At 41.9% G+C, this 23,916-nt stretch overlaps 1 protein-coding gene across 1 annotated transcript in view; it reads right to left on the bottom strand.

Moving 5' to 3' along the window:
- LOC125376222 (myelin transcription factor 1-like) overlaps positions 1-23,034 on the bottom strand; it is a 40,664-nt gene extending 17,630 nt beyond the window's left edge. Inside the window, exon 1 of the mRNA XM_048388184.1 lies at positions 22,814-23,034. Within this exon, the coding sequence (XP_048244141.1) occupies positions 22,814-23,034 (221 nt within the window). The remainder of the gene's footprint in view (positions 1-22,813) is intronic.
- Between the last annotated feature and the right edge of the window lie 882 nt (positions 23,035-23,916).

Here is a 23,916-nt window from a genome sequence, read left to right as displayed (position 1 = left end):
GTTTCCTATGTTTAAATACCTTTTCCTCCCCCATTTTATCGTTGATCGTCACCGTCATGCATGGCTCTTGTACAGTCCCTGTAAATCTTACAGGAACTTACTCATTATCAGGACAGTATAAAGGGAATATTCGTGTTTTCTTATTTTGCGCAGCCATGAGTTAAATGTCAACTTTGTCAGGACACGAGAAGAGATAAACATGTTATTTAAAAAGAAAATACAAACGTTATGTTATTTTATATATTCTCACTGAGGTTGTCTCTGAAAACACGGTGTCATTGAGGCAGACTGAAATTATCTCCTGTATCAAATGTTATTTCACCCGAGTGATATATCGATTTTATTTTCAGATAAATACAGTGTCTAATCAAGTGAATACACAATAATCAATTTATAGTCAATGTATGCTGAAAGTCATTATTAAATTGTGAATTGTGTGTATTAAATGTGAATGTTAAGAATTAAAGAAGAGGAGTGCTAAAGTTTGTAATCGCTTGAATTCAACAAGAGAACCATGTGTTAGAGTTTAAGGAATCGGTAATGAAGAAACGCTATGTATTATTTGTTGTTTAACGCTTAACTCAGTAATATTCCAGGTACATGACGACAGTCTGTAAATAATCGAGTCTGGACCTGACAATCCAGTGATTGATATCATGAGCATCGATCCACGCATAAGGGACACGATGACATGCATCAACCAAATCAGCGAACCTGACCACCCGATCCCGTTAGTCGCCTCTTACGACAAGCAAAGTCGCTTTTTATGGCAAGCATGCTTTGCTTAAGATCTGTTCTACCTCGGATCTTCACGGGTATTAAATGTGAGTGTTAAAAATTAAAGAAGAATTTTACTAAAAGTTTGACTTCGCTTGAATTCAACAAGACAACCATGTGATAGAGGTTAATGTAACGGTAATGAAGAAACGCTATGTATTATTTGTTTGTTTATTTGTTGTTTAACGCCGCTGGACAGCGCAGATGAACGCAATGGCCGAACGATCGCAAGTGGGAGAGATATGACAATTGATATTGGGAGAAAAGGTGCAGATAATCGACGTGAAAATTTTGAGAATACCAAACTTAAACCCCCTGTATATAAAATGGAGTTGTCCGACATTGTCCAGGTCGGATTGTATTCGAGGAGTCATCATGATTTAAATAAGGGCAAATGTTTTCAAAGTTTGTACAATGTTTTGACATCCTTTAAAAAGGCTGTACAACATGCGCCCCTCTTGGTTTATTCTCCCTGCAGTGTTTTATTAGTCGATGAACAACTCCCACTCATCGTTTATTTTTTAAATAGTGTGTCGTTGTTTATCCTGGTACTGTGGTTATGTATGATACTGCATGGAATATATTGTTGCTCATGCTATCAACCAGTAGCTTGTCTGGTCGAGATTCGACAATTTCCCGACTGTCATTAAGTAGCTGTGATGTTGACTTGCGCATGATGCAGCGTTCACTCGTTCACCCACCTCTCCACTCACTCACTCATTCATTCACCCCCTCATCCACCCACTCTCCCATCCAATCACTAACTCATATGTCCTTTTGTAGTAGGATTCTGTATAAAGTGTCTACAGGTACATTTCTCCTAAAATACCTAACAAAACCTTTTTATATTCAATCGATACACGTTCATTTATGTTCATAACAAAATATACACGTGATGTAGAAAACAAAGTCATTTACGACGTCAATACATGGCTAAGGATACACGTGCTGTGGGCGACTTCACTCGACACCACAAGAAATATCCCATAATAATCGCTGATTGATGATATAAATATGGCCTGTTTCCACGCTTAATACTTGCCCCAATTTGCCTGATTAAAAGCAAACAGTGTAATGACCCACTCGGCCTACCCGAGCCTTCCCTCTCTACCCCCCATTGTCCCAGGCCCCACCCCCCTCCCAGGTTTAAGTCATTGTCCGGTCCCCCCGCCCGCGATCACTGTGATGCGGTGATCAGAACGCTTTGATTATTTCAATGGGTAATACAGGAAAGCTCTAACACGTGCAACAGTGGCGACGTAATCTCCATGGTTTGCGACAATTAGAACGACATGGATGGACGTCATAATTGCAACCGGGAAATTTGACCTGAGAGAGGTCATCTGAGCACTGCGGGAGGTCACAGCCTGAGCTACTGTTGGCGTAGTATTAGCCGCTTTGTAGCATGTATCTCTCTCATAACATACATCATAACTCGGTGTGTTTAATAACGCCCGCACTCAGTTTAGATTTTAACCTTAGGGTATGAACTTCACAAATTACACTAATTCAAATTTATGTAAACGACCCTTCACATTCAAATCAGATACATATAAAGTAGAATGATTAATGACGATTTTACTTTAGTGTTTGGCATCATGTTGGCTTTTTCACTATTGGAAACGTTGGATACACCTTGCAAATACATCAAAGGTATAAGGTTTACAGTACAGAGGCGAGCCAGCGGCGGATGGTGTTACATTGGACTCAAACACTAATCTGTATGTCGAGTTTCTTTTTGCGAACACCTGGTGTCATCCCTGAGTTCTAGTGATCCACCCATATGTTTTTCACCGCTATTTTACGTTTTACAGCCATTGGAATCTATTTCGTTGGATAATCGAGACTGGTTATTCTCTGGCGTCGACCTTCCGACTGAAAATAATAAATAGTCTCACATTGATTTTTAAATGTGTTTTTGAGAGAATTTCTTTATTATTATTATTATTATTATTATTATTATTATTATTATTATTATTATTATTGTATATTTGTGAGAAAAAAAACCAATATGCTGTCCTAAGTGTTAAGTAATTAGAATTGTTGTTTTTTAACAATTTGATTTATTTCTCTTTATTGAGGGAATGTTTGTCGTCGTGTGCCGTTACTTGGACACATTTGACACAACTAAATATCAGCAGTAGTAGAGATCCCAAAGTCTTTGTCTTTTCTGTATGTACTAATATGAACAGGAAGAGGGACATTACTTATATTAACCTTTAGGCAACGTTTGTGTTGTAAATTTAATGCCACAATAATTAATTATTAAATATTCGTCCTTTTAAAAATAAATGGTTGAACCTAATTATTTGTTTTAAAGAAACTGTTTACCGGGATCTATGTTCTTCCATCTTCGGGTGTGATCCACATGTACATAAATATTGGCTGAACCACGTACTTATTCGGTATATTTCATCAAGTAAACATGGAAATGAACACAAAGTGATTTGTTTCATCTGTAGATACTGAGACAAGGAAAACGGCGTGAAGTGGGTTGTTTGGTATCATTGCGGGCGAGGATGAATATCCAATAATTTAATCTGGGCTATGTACTGATATAAACAGACAGATGAATATATGATTTCACCTAATGCGATGACGTTATACATTTTACGATCAAAATAGCTAATAAAGTTTAATCCGTGTGAAAGAACGCAAATATGTAAGAAATATATGGGTTTTAGGGGTCAAATTAACATCACATGACCTAGGAAACATATCTTCACGAGCCAGGACACCAATTCCCCCAATTGCGTCCGCTCTGAATATTACGAATCCTTTACGATAGATACCAATATTGGGTCTAGCAGCCGAATATTTGTAATAGCCGACATTTTAATATGAGTGAGTGAGTGAGTATGGTTTAACGCCGCTTTTAGCAATATTCCAGCAATATCACGGCAGGGGACATAGGAAATGGGCTTCACACATAGTACATGTTGGGAATGTTGAGAAGCTTTAACCACTAGGCTATCCGACTGCCCCTTTAATACCTGAAGTTGCAAATCCCAAAGTAGAAAACTAAGAAATACTTTCTTCCTACTTTAGTTGAGATGGAAATAAAAGCAACACCACCATTGCCATAATCATGGAAATCTCTGACAAAAGTAGTCCACTGTACGATTCCGACTGTATCATAAGCATCTGTTTATGAATCGCTATCAAATAGTGATGATACCAGGTGTTCGGGAAAAGATGAGCGTACCCTGCCCCGTCGGTGGCACCCGTCACAAACACATGCAAAGACAAGTCACCTGTTCACCTGAAACAAAAAACAGGAACATATGGTACAAGTAGTGAGTGAGTGAGGACGGTTTTACGCCGCTTTTAGCAATATTCCAGCAATATCACGGCGGGGGGACACTAGAAAATATGGTACAAGTCAAAATAGGGAATTTCATCGGGCGTAGTTTCTGTCACTGATGCACAGAATATCGAAATGTTCACCACATGTATACTGGGCATTACTTTAATTCAGGAAGGATTGTGACTGTTGAACATACTTACTGGATTTACATTGGTGGATTTAGTTTTGTTTCGAAGAGATCCGAACCTACGTTTAGATTAATATTTGCCTTGAAACAACTTCATATTCCATGATTAATATAACATAACGTAGACACGGGATGCAATGTAGACATGGGACACCGTGTGAACACATGACACAATGTAGACACAAGACACAATGTAGAAACATGACACAATGTAGACACAAGACACAAAGTAGAAACATGACACAATGTAGAAACATGACACAATGTAGACACAAGACACAAAGTAGAAACATGACACAATGTAGAAACATGACACAATGTAGACACATGACACAATGTAGACACATGACACAATGTAGACACAAGACACAAAGTAGACACATGACACAATGTGGACAAAGTATTGGATTACAACTTCTTTCATATAACAACATTTATGAAAAAAATGAGAAATCTGTTCATCCTTTGGGAAAGATGGAGATGTGAGACAGTATTGTCTTCTACAGATAAAACACACAATGTCACAATTGTTTTTCCTCGTTTCACTACAAATAGGGCGTTGGAGTGGTGTACAGGTTAAAGCGTTCGCTCGTCATGCCGGGTTTGATTTCCCATATGGGTACAATGTATGAAGCCCATTTCTGATGTCCTTCGCCGTGATATTGCTGGAATATTGCTAAAAGCGACGTAAAACCATACTCCTTCCAGTTCTCCTTCACTCACTAGTACAAACATCAAGCATGCAATATCTTGATAAAGATACAAGCATATATACCGAATGGACATATGGAGTTCAACTTCTTTATTGTTTGAAGTGCTTGCTTGACAAAGGTACTGTTATCTGTACTGAAACATCCGTGAACATCCGGGTTAGAAAAGGTCTTCAGCAACCAATGCTTGTCTCCTCCCGTGAAGATCCGGGTTACAATAGGTCTTCAGCAACCCATACTTGTCGTAAAAGGCAACTAAACTTGTCGTAAACGGCAACTAACGGGATCGGGTGGTCTGACTCACTGACTTGGTTGATGCATGCCATCGTATCCCCATTACATAGATCGATGCTCATGATGTCAATCACTGGATTGTCTGGGCCAGACTTGATTATTTAGAGACCGACGTCATATAGCTGGAATATTGCTGAGTGTGGCTTCAAGCAACAAACAAAACATTTGTACTGAAACCTCGCATTTAACAACACACAATCCATCAGTCAGTTCTCTCTTCATTGCTGCTACAGCTTTTACAATGCCACATAATGCCATACGCCAAGCGTATACCATGGTTGATAAAAAATATACATCAATGAAACTAAACATTATGGAACATTTTCGAAAGCGAGAAGTAATTGCAATACTATACTGAAACAAATTTCATGCCCTCGTCTGCGTTCCTTAATATAAATCAGAAGGTTTTGTATCTTCTATTTCCTACATGCGTTTGACAAAACATTCGAATTTCCCTGTGACAAACGGACAAGCGAGGTCGTAAATCTGCTTATAATGACGGCCGTACGTTCACCGTCGGTTGATGGTGACTGAGGCGGGGATTCCTCCCCTCGAGATTAGAGCGTTGAGGAAAGGTAGACCGGGAAGAAAACTACTGCCTCGGCACTAACAATTAGTGTCGCCCAGAAACAATGTCGGAGATTGGCTTGTAATCGGTTAATTGGCCGGAGGAATCAAGGGATCGACCAGCCTGATTACAGGGCAGAAGAAACAGGCGATTGGGCCAACTCATGTCAGCCCCGTGCAAGAGCTGCTCTGCCCTCTCTGCAGATCCCCATCCCTCCCTGCTCTGCTATTGTCAGGGGTAACCCTAACCTTGGAATGTCCGTGCTCCTAGGCAGATGTCGCGCCGGTGTTTGTCGAAATTGTTACATGGCCTTGCTTGTGAGATGCTACCAGCGGTAATTGTGGTAAGCCAGGTACACGCGCCGGGATACACGATACGTGCCGGAACATATTGGCTACGTGAAGCCTGCACGAGTATGGATTAGGAGGGATTTGGGGACACCAGTATTGTCTGATCAGTCAGGAGATATCGCTTGTGCACAAAGGGAGGGGACGTTTTTGGTGGTTTAACGCTGTGTCGACATCTTGATGTCTGTTGGTCAATGGAAACATATCCTACCTGGCGTTCGCTATAAGATGGCTCCTCTACCTGATCTCAGCCCGTGAGGCCTAATTGACTTTTGTTACCCCAAGAAAACATTTGTTGTCTGCAAACTCAAGTTTCGTAGTCTCGTTCAATTTGCTAATGACTGGATACTTCAGTTAGGCAGGGACAGTTATCTAGTATTACACAAGGTACTAATTACACAGTCTAGACAATGACTGCTAAAACAGACCATGTAGAGAGCACCTTTAAAGGTGACAATCGCAATTGTAAGCTACACGAGGAGCGCGTAATGTTACTGTAATATTGCATTGATACGACCTAGCATCCAGCACACGTGTATGTGACGCTATTGGTGCCTCTGTGGTTTCAAGGCGTCATTGCTGGGTCCTATTTCTAGGTTTTTGTAGTGTCTACGATGTCATAGACCGTGGAGGGTTCAACGCTGGTGGTTGTTCCTCAATAAGATATGATTTATGAAACCAAGGATCTCGGTTAGAACCGCCAATCCCGCATCGTAACTCCCAAATCTACACACGTGGGACTATTTTGATAAAATGAATATGTTCCTGTTCCTGTTCCTGTTCCTGGTTGTCTGGCCCAGATTTGATTATTGTCGGCTCGTCGTGTTCTCTGGCGTTGGCGTTTTACGATTCGAAGAACATGTTACAATCTGAATAAATTGAATGAAGAAGAACACCAGACGGTCCATAAATTATTCAACAAAAGTAACGGGCAACTCGAGGCCAAGGCATGTTATGCTTCATGTGAGGTGTAATGCTTTAAGCAGCCGATTTCACACCTAAGAAATAAACGAGTAAACACGACGATAAACAACGCCGATTCGTCGTTTATTTCTTATATGAGGGATCAATATTACGTACAGCCTTTTTAAAGATGTGAGTAAAAAGTACACCTTTAAAAATATTTACCCGTATTTGAATAATGATGACTCCCTGAATAGGATCCGAATGCGGCAATGTCTGACAAGTCCATTTTATGAACAGGGTATGGTCTTTTCCATATGCTCTCATTGTTTTCACGTCGATTATCTGTTTCTCTCCCAATACCGATTGTCATATCTCTCTCACTTTTGGAAGCGATCGTTCGGGCACTGCGTTTATCTACGTTGACCAGCTACATCTATGGGGACAAAATCACTCGACACTTTTCTCTCAAGAATAACCATCTAGTTGCGAGCGCATGTTCGAATCTCTACGTCGTGATAGAACAATGTTTATCGCGTAGCTATCTTATATTTGATAATAAACGATGCATGACATAGTAACGTGGACCATACTCGTTTTTTTCATATTCCTCGCTCCATGACCTAAGGGGCTTAACTCTTATGCCTCGTTACACAAAGCATACCGCTAAAATACATATCGCACAATGGTAGACGCATGTACTAACATGTGAACACAACATGCGATGCATGAGATAATGCTGTTATTATGCACCACCAGTTCCCGTTAAGGGTAGATCTTCATGTTGACGAAGCACACGTAGTCCTAAGTGTAGTTTACCTTCATTGTCTTGTGTCTACATTGTGTTTTGTGTCTTCATTGTGTCTTGTGTCTACAGGATTACTTCAATGCGCTACTCATTGGCCTACCGAAACATCTAATAGACAGATATAAGAACACAGCTGACACAACTTGTCACAAAAACAAGAAAATGATATCACATAAGGCCTGTTCTAAAGGATCTTAGCTGGCTGAAAGTTGCTACAATAATACAAGACCCTTGTTGGTTGGTTGGTTGTTTAACGCCGCACTCAGCAATATTACAGCTATATGACGGTGGTCTGTAAATAATCCAGTCTGGACCAGACAATCCAGTGATTAACATCATGAGCATCGATCCACGCAATTGGGATCGATGACATGTAGCAACCAAGTCAGCGAGCCTGACCACCCGATCCCGTTAGTCGCCTTTTTACGACAAGCATAATCACCTTTTACGGCAAGCATGGGTTGCTGAAGACCTATTCTACCCCGGAATCTTCACGGGTCACAAGACCCTTGTATTAGTCTTCAAAGCCTGACAAGTATTAGCTTCAATAAATCTATTTTTCAAGAGCTCATTGAAGAATACCAGCCATCGAGAAATCTCTAATCAAGAAGTCAACACTTACTCTAAGTTCTTGCGTCGCAGATAACTGCTTTTTGAGATTGCTGTTTCGAGAGAGAAGCTGCATCACTGTGAACAGGCAACCTCTCCATCTCCGAAGCATTCAAGAACTGACTTTCAATCCAAACTCAAGATTTACTTGTTCACTGAGACATATATGTGGACTCCATATACCTAGTGTGATGCACTCTCAGAAAGCGCTTTTGAGCAGTTGAATTAAGCAGTATTCTCGCGCTCTACAAATGGTTGTTATTATTATCATCATTATTACATTGTATCTTGTGTCTACATTGTATTTTGTCTCCATTTTCCTCTCAACATTGTCTTCTCTACATTGTGTCTTGTGTCTACATTGTGTCACGTGTCTACATTGTGTATTGTGTCTACATTGTATTTTGCCTTCATTGTCTTGTGTCTATATTTTGTCTTGTGTCTACATTGTATTTTGCCTTCATTGTCTTGTGTCTATATTGTGTCTTGTGTCTACATTGTATCCCATGTCTACATTGTATTTTGTCTTCATTGTCTTGTGTCTATATTGTGTCTTGTGTCTACATTGTATTTTGCCTTCATTGTCTTGTGTCTATATTGTGTCTTGTGTCTACATTGTATCCCATGTCTACATTGTATTTTGTCTTCATTGTCTTGTGTTTATATTGTGTCTTGTGTCTACATTGTATATTGCCTTCATTGTCTTGTGTCTATATTTTGTCTTGTGTCTACATTGTATTTTGCCTTCATTGTCTTGTGTCTATATTGTGTCTTGTGTCTTCATTGTATCCCATGTCTACATTGTATTTTGTCTTCATTGTCTTGTGTCTATATTTTGTCTTGTGTCTACATTGTATTTTGCCTTCATTGTCTTGTGTCTATATTTTGTCTTGTATCTACATTGTATTTTGCCTTCATTGTCTTGTGTCTATATTGTGTCTTGTGTCTACATTGTATCCCATGTCTACATTGTATTTTGTCTTCATTGTCTTGTGTCCTGTGTCCAAATTGTGTCCTTTGTCTACATTGTATCCGATGTCTACATTGTGATTGTGTCTACACTGTGTCCTGTGTCTTCATCCTTTCCTGTGTCTTCTGTGTACATTGTATCATGTATCTATTTTGTATGTACATTGTATCATATATCTTCATGGTGTCCCGGGGGCACGGGTGGCCCAGTCGTCTAAGGCGCCGCGATTCGCTGTGCAGATTTGCGTCCCTTGGGCACGCCAGAAACCTATGATTGTGTGTTCGAATCCCGGTTCGCCCCGATTATGTTTCTAGGTTTGTCAGCACCATACCCGTGCTCGTGGGTTTCACCGAAGTGGTAAACGTCTGAGACCTGCATCACTTGGGGCTTTCCTCCCACTTTAAGCTGACACGCCGTGATATAACTGGAATACTGTTAAAAGCGGCGTTAAACCCAACTCACTCACTCCAACTCCAGCGTCTTCACCCGCAAACAGGATTTTGCTCACCTTTTCGCGAACACCTGGTGTCATCACTATTTAATAGTATTTCATAGACAAATGCTTCCTATGGCTATGGAGAGGCCTTTGTTGATTTTATTCTTGTTTCTCTGAACATCCTCTACTGTATGCTCATTGTCGCTTGTGTCTCTGATCATTGTGTTTTGTGTCTACATTGTATCATGTGTCTCTCCGCGTTGTAGCCTGAGTCTTTCAACATTGGTTTTGTGTCTATATTGTGTCATGTATCTACATAGTGTCACGTGTCTCTCCGCGTTGTAGCCTGAGTCTTTCAACATTGGTTTTGTGTCTATATTGTGTCATGTATCTACATTGTGTCACGTGTCTCTCCTCGTTGTAGCCTGTGTCTTTCAACATTGGTTTTGTGTCTATATTGTGTCATGTATCTACATAGTGCCATGTGTCTCTCCGCGTTGTAGCTTGTGTCTCTCAACATTGTGCTTTGTATCTCCTTGTGTCCTGTCTACATTAATACTGTGTTCTGTGTCTAGATCAATACTGTGCCCTGTGTCCTCACTGCGTCTTGTGTCCTCATTGTGTCTACCGTGTACTCTGTCTACATTAATACTGTGTTCTGTGTCTAGATCAATACTGTGCCTTGTGTCCTCACTGCGTCTTGTGTACTCATTGTGTCTACCGTGTACTCTGTCTACATTAATACTGTGTTCTGTGTCTAGATCAATACTGTGCCTTGTGTCCTGTCTACCTTGTACTCTGTCTACATTAATACTGTGTTCTGTGTCTAGATCAATACTGTGCCTTGTGTCCTGTCTACCTTGTACTCTGTCTACATTAATACTGTGTTCTGTGTCTAGATCAATACTGTGCCTTGTGTCCTGTCTACCTTGTACTCTGTCTACATTAATACTGTGTTCTGTGTCTAAATCAATACTGTGCCTTGTGTCCTGTCTACCGTGTACTCTGTCTACATTAATACTGTGTTCTGTGTCTAGATCAATAGTGTGTCTTGTGTCCTGTCTACCTTGTACTCTGTCTACATTAATACTGTGCCTTGTGTCCTCACTGCGTCTTGTGTCCTCATTGTGTCTACGTTGTGCCATGTGTCATCATTTTGCCTTTTGTCCCCTAGCATTGTGTTTTCTGTCTCGTCTCATTGTATCGTGTGGTTTGTCACCAAAGGAGAACTAAAATATTTGCATTCAGGTATTCTTTTTTGTAGTGAAGGCAGAGGACACAATTTAAAAAAAAAATACGCCCCAAAATATTCATGATTCCTAACCATTTTGTACTTTTGTTCAGTGTATTAATGACTATTACTGCGTTATAACTAAATATGTGCACCGTATATACTACTGATTACAAAACGCGGCTTCGCACACCAGTCTACAACTCCCGTGTTATTCGTCATAGAAACAGTCCATTATGAAAACATTTGACAACGTTCATCTACACGGGATTAAGACGTGAGAGGGCGGGAGTTGTACCGTGATCTGTTGGGCGGCGCTGTCATTAGTTCTGCGTTTGGTACATGCATGGCCTCATTAAATCTGTTTTTATGAACTTTAATACGAATATGTAAAAGATTATTCCAATTTGATGATGTCGTTTCAGCATTTGATAATATGTTTAAATCGGCTCTGGTTTAATGTTCTTCCTTTGGTATAATTAAAGGATTTCTTCTACAGTGTAATCGTAGATAATCCCATATCATGTACAGTGATTAGGAAGCAACATGCGGCTTCTCATGATTAGAGTCTGTTCTCTGAAACCTATAACAACCGATCTACCAATCTAATATCTTTCTCCTTCACACGCCATCATCTAGCCTCATATCATAATATGAAATCAACAACTGTACAATAATGCCTTAAATAATGCCCAAATATAATGCAGGGAAGTCAGTGACTGAATTTTAATACGATTAATCTTGCTATTCACTCTTCTTAACCGTGTCAAATATCCTTCGCTTCACCACCCCGCCCAATTCACCACAGGAGCTCATTGTTTTGGTTCCGTATCGTTACGAGAGGATTGTAGCTGTCGTGATGTTTTGTAAATCACCGATAACAAGCTAGCAGGCGTCATAAATTAAACTCAATCACCTAATCCTAGATCTCTCAAGTAATATTGGTAATCTCTATAGTATCTTCTGTCGTGTGTCTAATGGGTCCAGGCCTTTACGGTCCTCCACAGGTGCACCGCGATGGGGACTGAGGTGGGTCTTTGTCCGTCAGGGGCAAGGGGTGGGGCCCCTGAAGGGGATACAAGACTGGCGAGGGGACATTGAATAGGGGTTCCTGGAGATTTGGCTAGAGTAAGGGCAGGGGTCGAGGAAGGGTTGAGCCAATTTGTATGGTAAAATGACAGGGTTTGCGTATAAGGGTGATCTACCCTGGCGCCTACGGTAGGGGGTATGCTATGTTATATGTCTAATAGAGAGAAGAAAAAAATACCACGTAAAGAATGTGGGTCGCGTTGGAAAGGGAAGGGGGTACGAGGAGGAAGGATAGTATGGAGGGTAATGTCTCAATCACCTGGTCCACTGAATTTTAACAGGAGGGCTGTAGGTTTGTAGACGGAACGTGAGATGCTGAAGGCGGCTGATGAAGGGTATGGCGTCCGAAAAAAGGATTAAAAGATTATCAGAAGGGTGTCTTGAGAATGGACGGGGGTGTGGCGTGGGCAGTGCGGGATAGAGAAGTCAGGAGCCAGGGTGACAGACGTTCCTGTGTGATACAGGGTCCCGTGGGTGGGGGTTGCGATTGGGGGTGGGGCAGAATGTGTTTCTGCGCTGATGAAGCTGAAGGAAGGGGACAGGCGGAATGGGGGACCAGTGTTAGAGGGTGGAAGGTTGGATCTGTTAATCCCGGGAACCAGGAGAAAGCTTAAGTCGGGATGCTGGTGCGATTATGGAAGAGATTATATGATGAAAGAAATCACTAGGATCAATGGAAATTGAAAAAAAGACCAAATGTTGGGTAGGTAGACCAACTGTTCAGTTGATAGAATTGGACTTTTTGAAAACTGACCAAATGTTGGTACACATGAGTGAGTGAGTGAGTGAGTGCCGACAGACATAGGGTCAAATTCTGTAAGAATCGTTGCTTACACATTACCAGCGACTGCCCCTGGTTGAATAGGAAGTCGTGATGCATATAAAACGTCAACACCAGACAATAGCCGTCTCTGTAGTGCCGGTAGCATCCGCTCATACAATTAAAAAGGAACTATTTGTTTGTTGCCCGATGCCGCTTCACAGCAGTGCTTCTGAAGCATCACTACCCTATGCCCTGAAGACTGAAGATGTCACAAATGTGAAATTTTACTTCTATGTCTATTACAAACATGAAATAGTACGTGGATGTCTATTCCTTTTACAAATGGCTTAAATTGTTGGCTGGTGTTTTTTCGGTGCAGTCAGCCAGCCATATTCCAAATATATCACAACCATTAAATACTCGAGTCTGGACTAAGCAGACTAGACTGACACCCATCCATATTCAGCCTGACCACCGATTCCGTTTGTTCGTCTTTTATGACGACCAGCACTGTTGGGGATCTAAATCAGCCGGATCACCACGAAGTGAACTGTACCCAGACTTAAAAAGACAATAATTAGGAAAAAACATTTCAAGAAAAGATAAGACATCAGTATCAGACAAATCCATTACAGGAAACTGGGAGCCGTCTTTGACCGGTACTCACGCCAGGAGAGCATCCATCAACAAGTAATCTGGAGTAACCGCCCCTAATGACAACCGATGTTATCAGCACCGAGTCGTATTGTAACGTTCATCGAGCAGCTGACCAGGTGTGTTCCAGATGATAGGTCGACATCGCGCAGAAACCAGCCTTCACGGACCGTGTAATATGACTGTAATTGACCTTTTTTCGCTTCGAAAAAATACACCCCCCTCCCCTCTCTTGCTCCTCTTTAACATTCTGCCCTGATCATGGGGTACTAGTGCGGAAATTAGTGTTGGTACTAGTGGTGCTGCAGGTGGTGGTACTAGTGTTGATACTTGTGTTGATGCTGGTACTGCTGCTTTTGTTAATACTAGTGTTTATACTGGTGTTTATACCAGTGTTTATACCAGTGTTTATACAAGTGGTGACCCTAGTGTTTGTACTAATGTTTATACTAGTGTTGATACAAATGGTAGCCCTAGTGTTTATACTGGTGTTTATATTAGCGTTTATATTAGTGTTTATACAAGTGGTGACCCTAGTGTTTATACTAATGTTTATACTAGTGTTGATACAAATGGTGGTCCTAGTGTTTATACTAATGTTGATGCCAGTGTTTATATTAGTTTTTATACAAGTGGTGACCATAGTGTTTGTACTAATGTTTATACTAGTGTTGATACAGGTGGTGGTCCTAGTGTTTATACTGGTGTTTATATTAGCGTTTATGTTAGTGTTTATACAAGTGGTGACCCTAGTGTTCATACTAATGTTTATACTAGTGTTGATACAAATGGTGGTCCTATTGTTTATACTGGTGTTTATATTAGTGTTTATACAAGTGGTGACCATAGTGTTTATACTAATGTATATACTAGTGTTGATACAAATGGTAGTCCTAGTGTTTATACTGGTGTTGATGCCAGTGTTTATGTTAGTGTTTATACAAGTGGTGACCCTAGTGTTCATACTAATGTTTATACTAGTGTTGATACAAATGGTGGTCCTAGTGTTTATACTGGTGTTTATATTAGCGTTTGTATTTGTGTTTATACAAGTGATGTTACTAGTGTTTGTACTAATGTTTATACTAGTGTTGATACAGGTGGTGGCGCTAGTTTCTATACTGGTGTTTATACTTATGTTTATACTAGTTTTGACACTCGAGTTGATGCTAGTACTGATACTAGTGTTTATATGAGTGTTTATAGTTGTGTTGTTACTAGTGTTGATACTAGTACTGACACTAGTGTTTATACTTGTTTTCATACTAGTGCTGATACAAGTGTTGGTCCAAGTGCTTGTACTGATGTTTATACTAGTGTTTATACTAGCGTTGATGCTAGTGTTTATACAAGTAGTGGTACTTGTGTTGATGCTAATACTGATACTAGTGTTTATACGGGTGTGTATGATAGTGTTGATAGATGTGCTGGTCCTAGTGGTTATATACTAGTGTCTATACTTGTTTTCATACTAGTGTTGATACAAATAGTGGTTCAAGTGCTTAAAAGGGGCGGTCGGGTGTCCCTGTGGTTAAAGCGTTCGCTCGTCACGCTGAAGACCCGGGTTCGATTCCCGACACGGGTACAATGTGTGAAGCCCATTTCTGGTGTCCCCCGCCGTGATATTGCTGGAATATTCCTAAAAGCGGCGTAAAACCATACTCACTCACTCACCCAAGTGCTTATACTGATGTTTATACCAGTGATTATGCTAGCGTTGACGCTAGTGTTTATACAAGTTTTGTTTGTTTGTTTGTTGTTTAACGCCGCACTCATCAATATTCCGGCTATATTACGGCGGTCTGTAAATAATCGAGTCTGGACTAGACAATCCAGTGATTGACATCATGAGCATCGATCCACGCAATTGGGATCGATGGCATGCATCAACCAAGTCAGCGAGCCTGACCACCCGATCCCGTTAGTCGCTTCTTACGACAAGCATAGTCGCCTTTTACGGCAAGCGTGGGTTGCTGAGGACCTATTCTATCCCGGATCTTCACGGGTTTGTTTATACAAGTGCTAGTACTAGTGTTGATGCTAATACCGATACTAGTGTTTATAAGGGGGCGTATACTAGTGTTGATACAAGTGGTGGTCCTAGTGTTTATACTAGTGTTATACTAGTGTTGATACAAGTGGTGGTCCTATTGTTTATACTGGTGTTTATACTAGTGTTGATGCTAGTGCTGATGATTGTAATTTTTCCTTGTGTTGATAATCATGTTGATGCTACTGGTGATAGAAGGTTGAAGAGAGTTAATCCTGGTATTGGCAATAGTGTTGATGCTAGTGTTGACGATACTGCCGATACTAGTGTTGTAGATAGAACTGAAAATACTGATATCAGTGTTATCCTGATACTAGTGTTTGCGCCAGTGTTGACACAGGTGTCGATGCAAGTTTGTTTGTTTGTTTGTTGTTTAACTCCGCACTCAGCAATATTCCAGCTATATGACGGCGGTCTGTAAATAATCGAGTCTGGACCAGACAATCCAGTGATTGACAACATGAACATCGATCCACGCAATTGGGACCGATGACATGTATCAACCAAGTCAGCGAGCCTGACCACCCGATCCCGTTAGTCGCGATAAGCATAGTCGCCTTTTAAGGCAAGTATGGGTTGCTGAAGACCTATTCTACCCCGGAATCTTCACTGGTCGTCGATGCAAGTATTTATACCAGTGGTAATACTAATATTGATGACTGTGCAAGTGCAGATATTAGTGGTTTCCCTATTGCTGCTTATCTTGTTGATGTACTGTTTGATACTAGTGTAGATACAAAGAAGACGCTTGCTAGGGTGGATATTAGTGCCGATGCTAGTTTTGATTGTAGAGTTGGTGCTTGTGTTGATAGTAGTGCTTATGTTAGTGTTGTTGCTAGTGTTGACGTTAGTGTTGCTGCTAGTGCTGATGTTTACGTTGTTACTAGTGCTAATGCTAGTGCTGTTACTAGTGTTTGCAAACTGTTTATGTAATCTCCACTAACAAGCACCTGCCGTCTTTGCTCTGACCTTCGACTCGATATCTTCTCAACACTGGTTATGTGACTACGCTGCGTGTAACCGAAACGCAGAAGTTCGATTGCCCAGACGGAAATGGATATGTTGAGAATTGATTCCCCACATACACAGGAACATTAACGTGTTTGTTCAACAGTATGTCTTTCCGAGAACGGCTCTGGTATTATTAGTGTTGAGGTTTTTTTTTCTTGTTACTGAGTTTAAAAACCCGGTTGACTTCAATACATGTACTTAGTGGTGATTTCGAGACTCAAGTATGATTTAACGTGGTAATGGCATACCCTTTTAACGATAATATTCCTCCCTAAGTGTAATTTTAGACAGCATTAGAAAACAATAGCCTGCCTCTTATTTTTATTTGTTTTTATTTAAGGCAGTACATCAACTTCTTAGTCTGTCTTACAGACCCTGATACAAATATATATCAAATACAGCCCATGCAAGTCTATAATGTTTGGCAAGTCTAGATTACTGCAGTATCAGGAAATCTGAAATTGAAGGAAGTCACTGGGCTCCCTTTTATTATATTTTTATTAAGATAACTGAACAACTTTTTTTTCTGTACGATATGTTCATTTCAGAGACTAGATGTTAGTCTACAAACTTCTCTGAGAGATATATTACCAATTCAATTCAATTCAATTGAAAGGCCACATGCCCATGTACAGCTGAACGGAGTCATCCCGTTTTTAAGATACAAAGTCGTGGTAACAATTCATTTCGTAACACAAACGCATGATGTATGTACAAAGCTATTAGATGTTGTATTAGGGCCTTTGCAGGACAGTAATGAGGAACGCCGTGTAGCATTAAAATACGATAGAAACCACTGCGGTAAGTACTTGATTCTTAGATTTTTGTATTTAGGTAAAAATAAACATAAAATGGTGTTTCTTATGGCTATGTATAATATACTTATTATCTTCTATGTGTTTCGCAACACTGTTTATAGTGAGTGAGTGAGTGAGTATGGTATTACGCTGCTTTTAGCAATATTCCAGCAATATCACGGCGGGGGACACCAGAAATGGGCTTCACACATTGTACCCATGTCGGGAATCGAACCCGGGTCTTCGGCGTGACGAGCGAACGCTTTAACCACTAGGCTACCCGACCGCCCCAACACTGTTTATACTTTATAATAGTCAAGGAAATAACCATCTGATAGGGATCGGTTGACAGAATAGTCCCCCATTATCTCATGCTTGTCGTGAGGGTCAACGTAAATTAGGATCGGATGGTCACCATATGTCATCGTACTGCCGCGGCGGCACTGAACTTGATAACACATGGTTTACCCGGCCATTTGCGGCGTAACACAACATTTACTCATAAAAGTGATACAGAGAAATGGGCAATCGGCTCAAACTACCACGTGAATGTAAGATCTCATGACGTCAATGTAATGCTGGTTGATGCATGTCATCCTATTCCAGTTTTGTAGATTGATGCTCTTGATGTCAGTCACTGGATTGTCTGGGTAAGAATCGATTATGTACAGAGTGCCGTCATATAGTCTGAAAATTACTGAGTGCGGCGTTAAACAACAGTCAAACAAACAAACAAACAAACACTGCATTATTTGTATTCGTATCTCTGTTGCAAGAAAGTGGACATGGCCCTAGCCAGACTGAAGAACGCTCACCCCAAAATCATTCAAACAACAGGGTGATCGTGAAATAAAGTGATGTATGAGGTTAAATAAATATAAACTTTTAAGAAATTCCTCGAGTAATAAGGAACCCTCCAGTGTCTTAGTTATAGAACTGGATAACTATGGGCTGCTAGAACTGAGAGGGGGTGAGTATGGGCTGCTAGAACTGAGAAGGGGGTGAGTATCGGAGCTAGAACTGAGAAGGGGGTGAGTATGGGCTGCTAGAACTGAGAAGGGGATGAGTATGGGCTGCTAGAACTGAGAAGGGGATGAGTATAGGCTGCTAGAACTGAGAAGTGGGTGAGTATGGGCTGCTAGAACTGAGAAGGGGGTGAGTATCGGTTGCTAGAACTGAGAAGGGGATGATATCGGAGCTAGAACAGAGAAGGGGTGAGTATAGGCAGCTAGAACTGAGAAGGGGGTGAGCATAGGCTGCTAGAACTGAGAAGGGGGTGAGTATAGGCTGCTAGAGTTGAGAAGGGGGTGAGTATAGACTGCTAGATCTGAGAAGGGGGTGAGTATCGGTTGCTAGAGCTGAGAGGGGGGTGAGTATAGGCTGCTAGAACTGAGAAGGAGGCGAGCATAGGCTGCTAGAACTGAGAAGGGGGTGAGTATAGGCTGCTAGAGTTGAGAAGGGGGTAAGTATCGGCTGCTAGAGTTGAGAAGGGGGTGAGTATCGGCTACTAGAGTTGAGAAGGGGGTGAGTATCGGCTGCTAGAGTTGAGAAGGGGGTGAGTATAGGCTTATAGATCTGAGAAGGGGGTGAGTATAGGCTGCTAGAGTTGAGAAGGGGGAGAGTATAGCTTGCTAGAGTTGAGAAGAGGATTAGTATAGGCTGCTAGAGTTGAGAAGGAGGTGAGTATAGGCTGCTAGATCTGGGAAGGGGGTGAGTATAGGCTGCTAGAGTTGAGAAGGGGGTGAATATCGGCTGCTAGAACTGAGAAGGAGGCGAGCATAGGCTGCTAGAACTGAGAAGGGGGTGAGTATCGGTTGCTGGAGTTGAGAAGGGGGTGAGTATAGGCTGCTAGATCTGAGAAGGGGGTGAGTATAGGCTGCTAGAGTTGAGAAGGGGGTGAGTATCGGCTGCTAGAGTTGAGAAGGGGGTGAGTATGGGCTGCTAGAGTTGAGAAGGTGGTGAGTATAGGCTGCTAGATCTGAGAAGGGGGTGAGTATAGGCTGCTAGAGTTGAGAAGGAGGTGAGTATAGGCTGCTAGAGTTGAGAAGGGGGTGAGTATCGGCTGCTAGAATTGAGAAGGGGGTGAGTATCGGCTACTAGAGTTGAGAAGGGGGTGAGTATCGGCTGCTAGAGTTGAGAAGGGGGTGAGTATAGGCTGCTAGAGTTGAGAAGGGGGTGAGTATAGGCTGCTAGAGTTGAGAAGGGGGTGAGTATAGGCTGCTAGATCTGTGAAGGGGGTGAGTATAGGCTGCTAGAACTGAGAAGGGGGTGAGTATAGGCTGCTAGAGTTGAGAAGGGGGTGAGTATCGGCTGCTAGAACTGAGAAGGGGGTGAGTATAGGCTGCTAGAGTTGAAAAGGGGGTGAGTATAGGCTGCTAGAGTTGAGAAGGGGGTGAGTATCGGCTGCTAGAGTTGAGAAGGGGGTGAGTATCGGCTACTAGAGTTGAGAAGGGGGTGAGTATCGGCTGCTAGAGTTGAGAAGGGGTGAGTATAGGCTTATAGATCTGAGAAGGGGGTGAGTATAGGCTGCTAGAGTTGAGAAGGGGGTGAGTATAGGTTGCTAGAGTTGAGAAGGGGGTCAGTATAGGCTGCTAGAGTTGAGAAGGAGGTGAATATAGGCTGCTAGATCTGAGAAGGGGGTGAGTATAGGCTGCTAGAGTTGAGAAGGGGGAGAGTATAGGTTGCTAGAGTTGAGAAGGGGGTGAGTATAGGCTTCTAGAGTTGAGAAGGAGGTGAATATAGGCTGCTAGATCTGAGAAGGGGGTGAGTATAGGCTGCTAGAGTTGAGAAGGGGGTGAGTATCGGCTGCTAGAGTTGAGAAGGTTGCTAGATCTGTGAAGAGGATGAGTATCGCCTGCTAGAACTGAGAAGAGGATGAGTATCGGCTGCTAGAGTTGAAAAGGGGGTGAGTATAGGCTGCTAGAGTTGAGAAGAGGATGAGTATCGGCTGCTAGAGTTGAGAAGGGGTGAGTATCGGCTGCTAGATCTGAGAAGGGGGTGAGTATAGGCTGCTAGAGTTGAGAATGGGGTGAGTATCGGCTGCTAGAACTGAGAAGGGGTGAGTATAGGCTGCTAGAGTTGAGAAGAGGATGAGTATCGGCTGCTAGAGTTGAGAAGAGAATGAGTATCGGCTGCTAGAGTTGAGAAGGGAGTGAGTATCGGCTGCTTGAGTTGAGAAGAGGGTGAGTATAGGTTGCTAGAGCTGAGAAGGGGGTGAGTATAGGCTGCTAGAGTTGAGAAGGTTGCTAGATCTGAGAAGAGGATGAGTATCGCCTGCTAGAACTGAGAAGAGGATGAGTATCGGCTGCTAGAGTTGAGAAGGGGGTGAGTATAGGCTGCTAGAGTTGAGAAGAGGATGAGTATCGGCTGCTAGAGTTGAGAAGAGAATGAGTATCGGCTGCTAGAGTTGAGAAGGGAGTGAGTATCGGCTGCTTGAGTTGAGAAGAGGGTGAGTATAGGTTGCTAGAGCTGAGAAGGGGGTGAGTATCGGCTGCTAGATCTGAGAAGAGGGTGAGTATAGGCTGCTAGAGTTGAGAAGGGGGTGAGTATAGGTTGCTAGAGTTGAGAAGGGGGTGAGTATAGGCTGCTAGAGTTGAGAAGGGGGTGAGTATAGGCTGCTAGAGTTGAGAAGGGGGTGAGTATAGGTTGCTAGAGTTGAGAGTGAGTGAGTATGGTTGTACGCCGCTTTTAGCAATATTCCAGCAATATCATGGCGGGGGACACCAGAAATGGGCTTCACACATTGTACTCATGTCTGGAATCGAACCCGGGTCATCTGCGTGACGAGCGAACGCTTTAACCACTAGGCTACCCGACCGCCCCTAGAGTTGAGAAGGTTGCTAGAGTTGTGAAGGGTTGAGTATAGGTTGCTAGAGTTGAGAAGTGTGATTCGAGTACCGGATGGGACTCCACCCCAAAAAGTACTCGAATTTGTAATCCCAAATAAAACATGTCCCATATAACCAGTTTCAAAAAGGCATTGTCTATTCAAACTGACAAGAATTTAAATAATGTCCATATATCTACACTTTAAATAATTGTCAGATAACCCAGATATAACTTTTCATCATAAATATGTCTGTGAAGTGGGTGATATTGAATGTAAACAAGACGAAGGTGTTCACCCTGAGGGGCCCCATGTATGTACCCCGACTCGTATTTGTTAAACTATACGCCGGTCTGTCAGTCCACCTGGCCGGCAAGGAGATACGAGCTTGACTGATCTATAGGCATTACGTGACTGGCAGCGTCACCGCTATACAGATGCACAGTCTGAACCAACACTAAGCTTTTAACAACCGTTTCATATACACCATAATATATCAGTGTAATTTAATGACATCAATTTGAAGCCTTACTTTGTTGGAAAATGTGTATTCCCTTTCATCTGTGAGTGCTCGCACGACGGTTGACATTTATACAAACATGTTTGTAATAGAAAATAGAATGGACACTTGTTCTCAGAAAGAGGAATATACCGTGTCTCCATTTGACCACACACGCACCCATAAACCACGCGGTATAAAGGGAAGGGAGGATGAAATATATTTCTCTCTCCGAGTGAGTGGGTGAGCGAGCGAACGAAGGAAAAAAACAAATAAATAAATATACAGAAGCAGTAAACAACACCTAACGACCTTAATAATGAGAAGGTAGGAGATCATTGCTTTTGAGGGACACCATTTGATATTCTGGAAGGGGAACTAAGGTGGAGATTTGCTATTGTTTCAGCTGCAGCTGCAAAGCCAGACATTTAAGAAACAAACAAACTATGAACATTAATATCATTTTACTAAAAACAGCTTGCAACAATGTATTTTTTGTGGCTCACAATTTCATATTTTTTCAAAAGTCGGAAGCACAATTATTTTTTAAAGCATTTTCTGGGACAATTTGTTTCTTTCGATAAAATCCTAATAACTGACATCACCTTTTATCATCAAATGCAGAACGGTGGCGTTTCTACGAAACGATTTTTATGCCTCACCAGACATGGATCCTCTCGAAACGTACATAAATACTATGCAAACGTCATGGCAGGACTTCTTGCTGACTTAATGCCAGAGGATAAGGTGTAATTATTGATAGCGAGCTCAGGAGACAACAGAACCCCACCTTCGGATCATACCCTCGCTCAGGTGACAATGGGATGACACTCTTGGCTGTGCATAATGTATAATATGCCCCTGGTCAGACACACACCGTATTGGTTACTAAGGTCAAGGGAACATACAGACAGGTGCCCCTTCTATTCTTGCCCATATGATGCCAAGTCCAGGAGTCCGACCCACATTGTACTGACCAACACACGGACAACACCCAGGTGGACGCCTTCGTAACTTCTATACATTGGCTGACCACTTTAAGTTCCTGATTGCCGTGCCCGCTGGTCATCCAGAGAGTCTGTTGTCCGTCCATCTTGTGGACAGAAGGCGTGTAGATACTGATCACAGTCTTTGTGGGGTGATGTCTCACGTTACCTGCCCCCCGCAGACCAAGCCGGACTCCCTGCCTTTCTCGCATTCTCCCCGACCGTAAAACATGGCCTAAGGTGGTCCGGTCAAGACGTCTTGGCGATCTGTCAAAACAACAAAGTGGTCACTAATTTGATCTTTGTACAGCTAACACGTCCAGTGTAGGCACACAATGGAGTTAGTCCAGACATTGTCGTTGAGTTAACCTATGTGTTTTGGAGAGGTATGACGCGTGTCCCGAACAGCCCATAATTACCGAAGGCCTCATCAAAAGAAGAGTGGTATCGGACCGGGCGACAAACTGGCCGATAACAGTGTCCGGGCTATCTTTTTGTCATGTTCCTTTTCGTTTAAGGATAGATTCGCAAATTGGATAAATATGCCTTGGGCTTTTCATAATAGTCTTTTTGAAAAGACTCGCTTAAGAGTAACTGTGAGGCATTTAAGATTCTTATTATAACGGAATCTTCAGATTTGACACGTGAAAGCCATTGTTTTAAATCATTAGTTTGGCGAAGGCGTGTTTAGGGGTTGCGGCATCTGGAGATGAACTGTATCTATTAACGGTGTTATTAGTCGTGTTTGTACAACCTATAACCAACTGACATGGTACTTCACGCACCCTTGTGAACATGACATCGGTGGCAGTATGTTTGAAAAACAGAATCAAACAAACGGAAAAAAGCAGTAATAATTATATTTCCCTTTGCTCTATAACGGACACAATCGTATAACCATTCCCTTAGTAAAGCGGGGGTAAAATTAATATGTTTTATTTGTGAAATGTAGCAATTTGATTTTCAATGTATAAACACTGACTATTGTGTACAACATGTTCATAAAACTCTGAAGTAGAGCCTAATAACTGTGATTTATAGTACAAATAGACACACCTTCCGCTACAAATACAATGAGCATAAATTTACTAACT

Source organism: Haliotis rufescens, unplaced genomic scaffold (assembly GCF_023055435.1).
Source record: "Haliotis rufescens isolate VD_foot unplaced genomic scaffold, xgHalRufe1.0.p SCAF_7, whole genome shotgun sequence".
NCBI classification, from domain to species: Eukaryota; Metazoa; Mollusca; class Gastropoda; order Lepetellida; family Haliotidae; genus Haliotis; species Haliotis rufescens.
The sequence above is the reverse complement of the archived record's forward strand: the minus strand, read 5'-3'. Positions and strand labels throughout refer to the sequence as shown.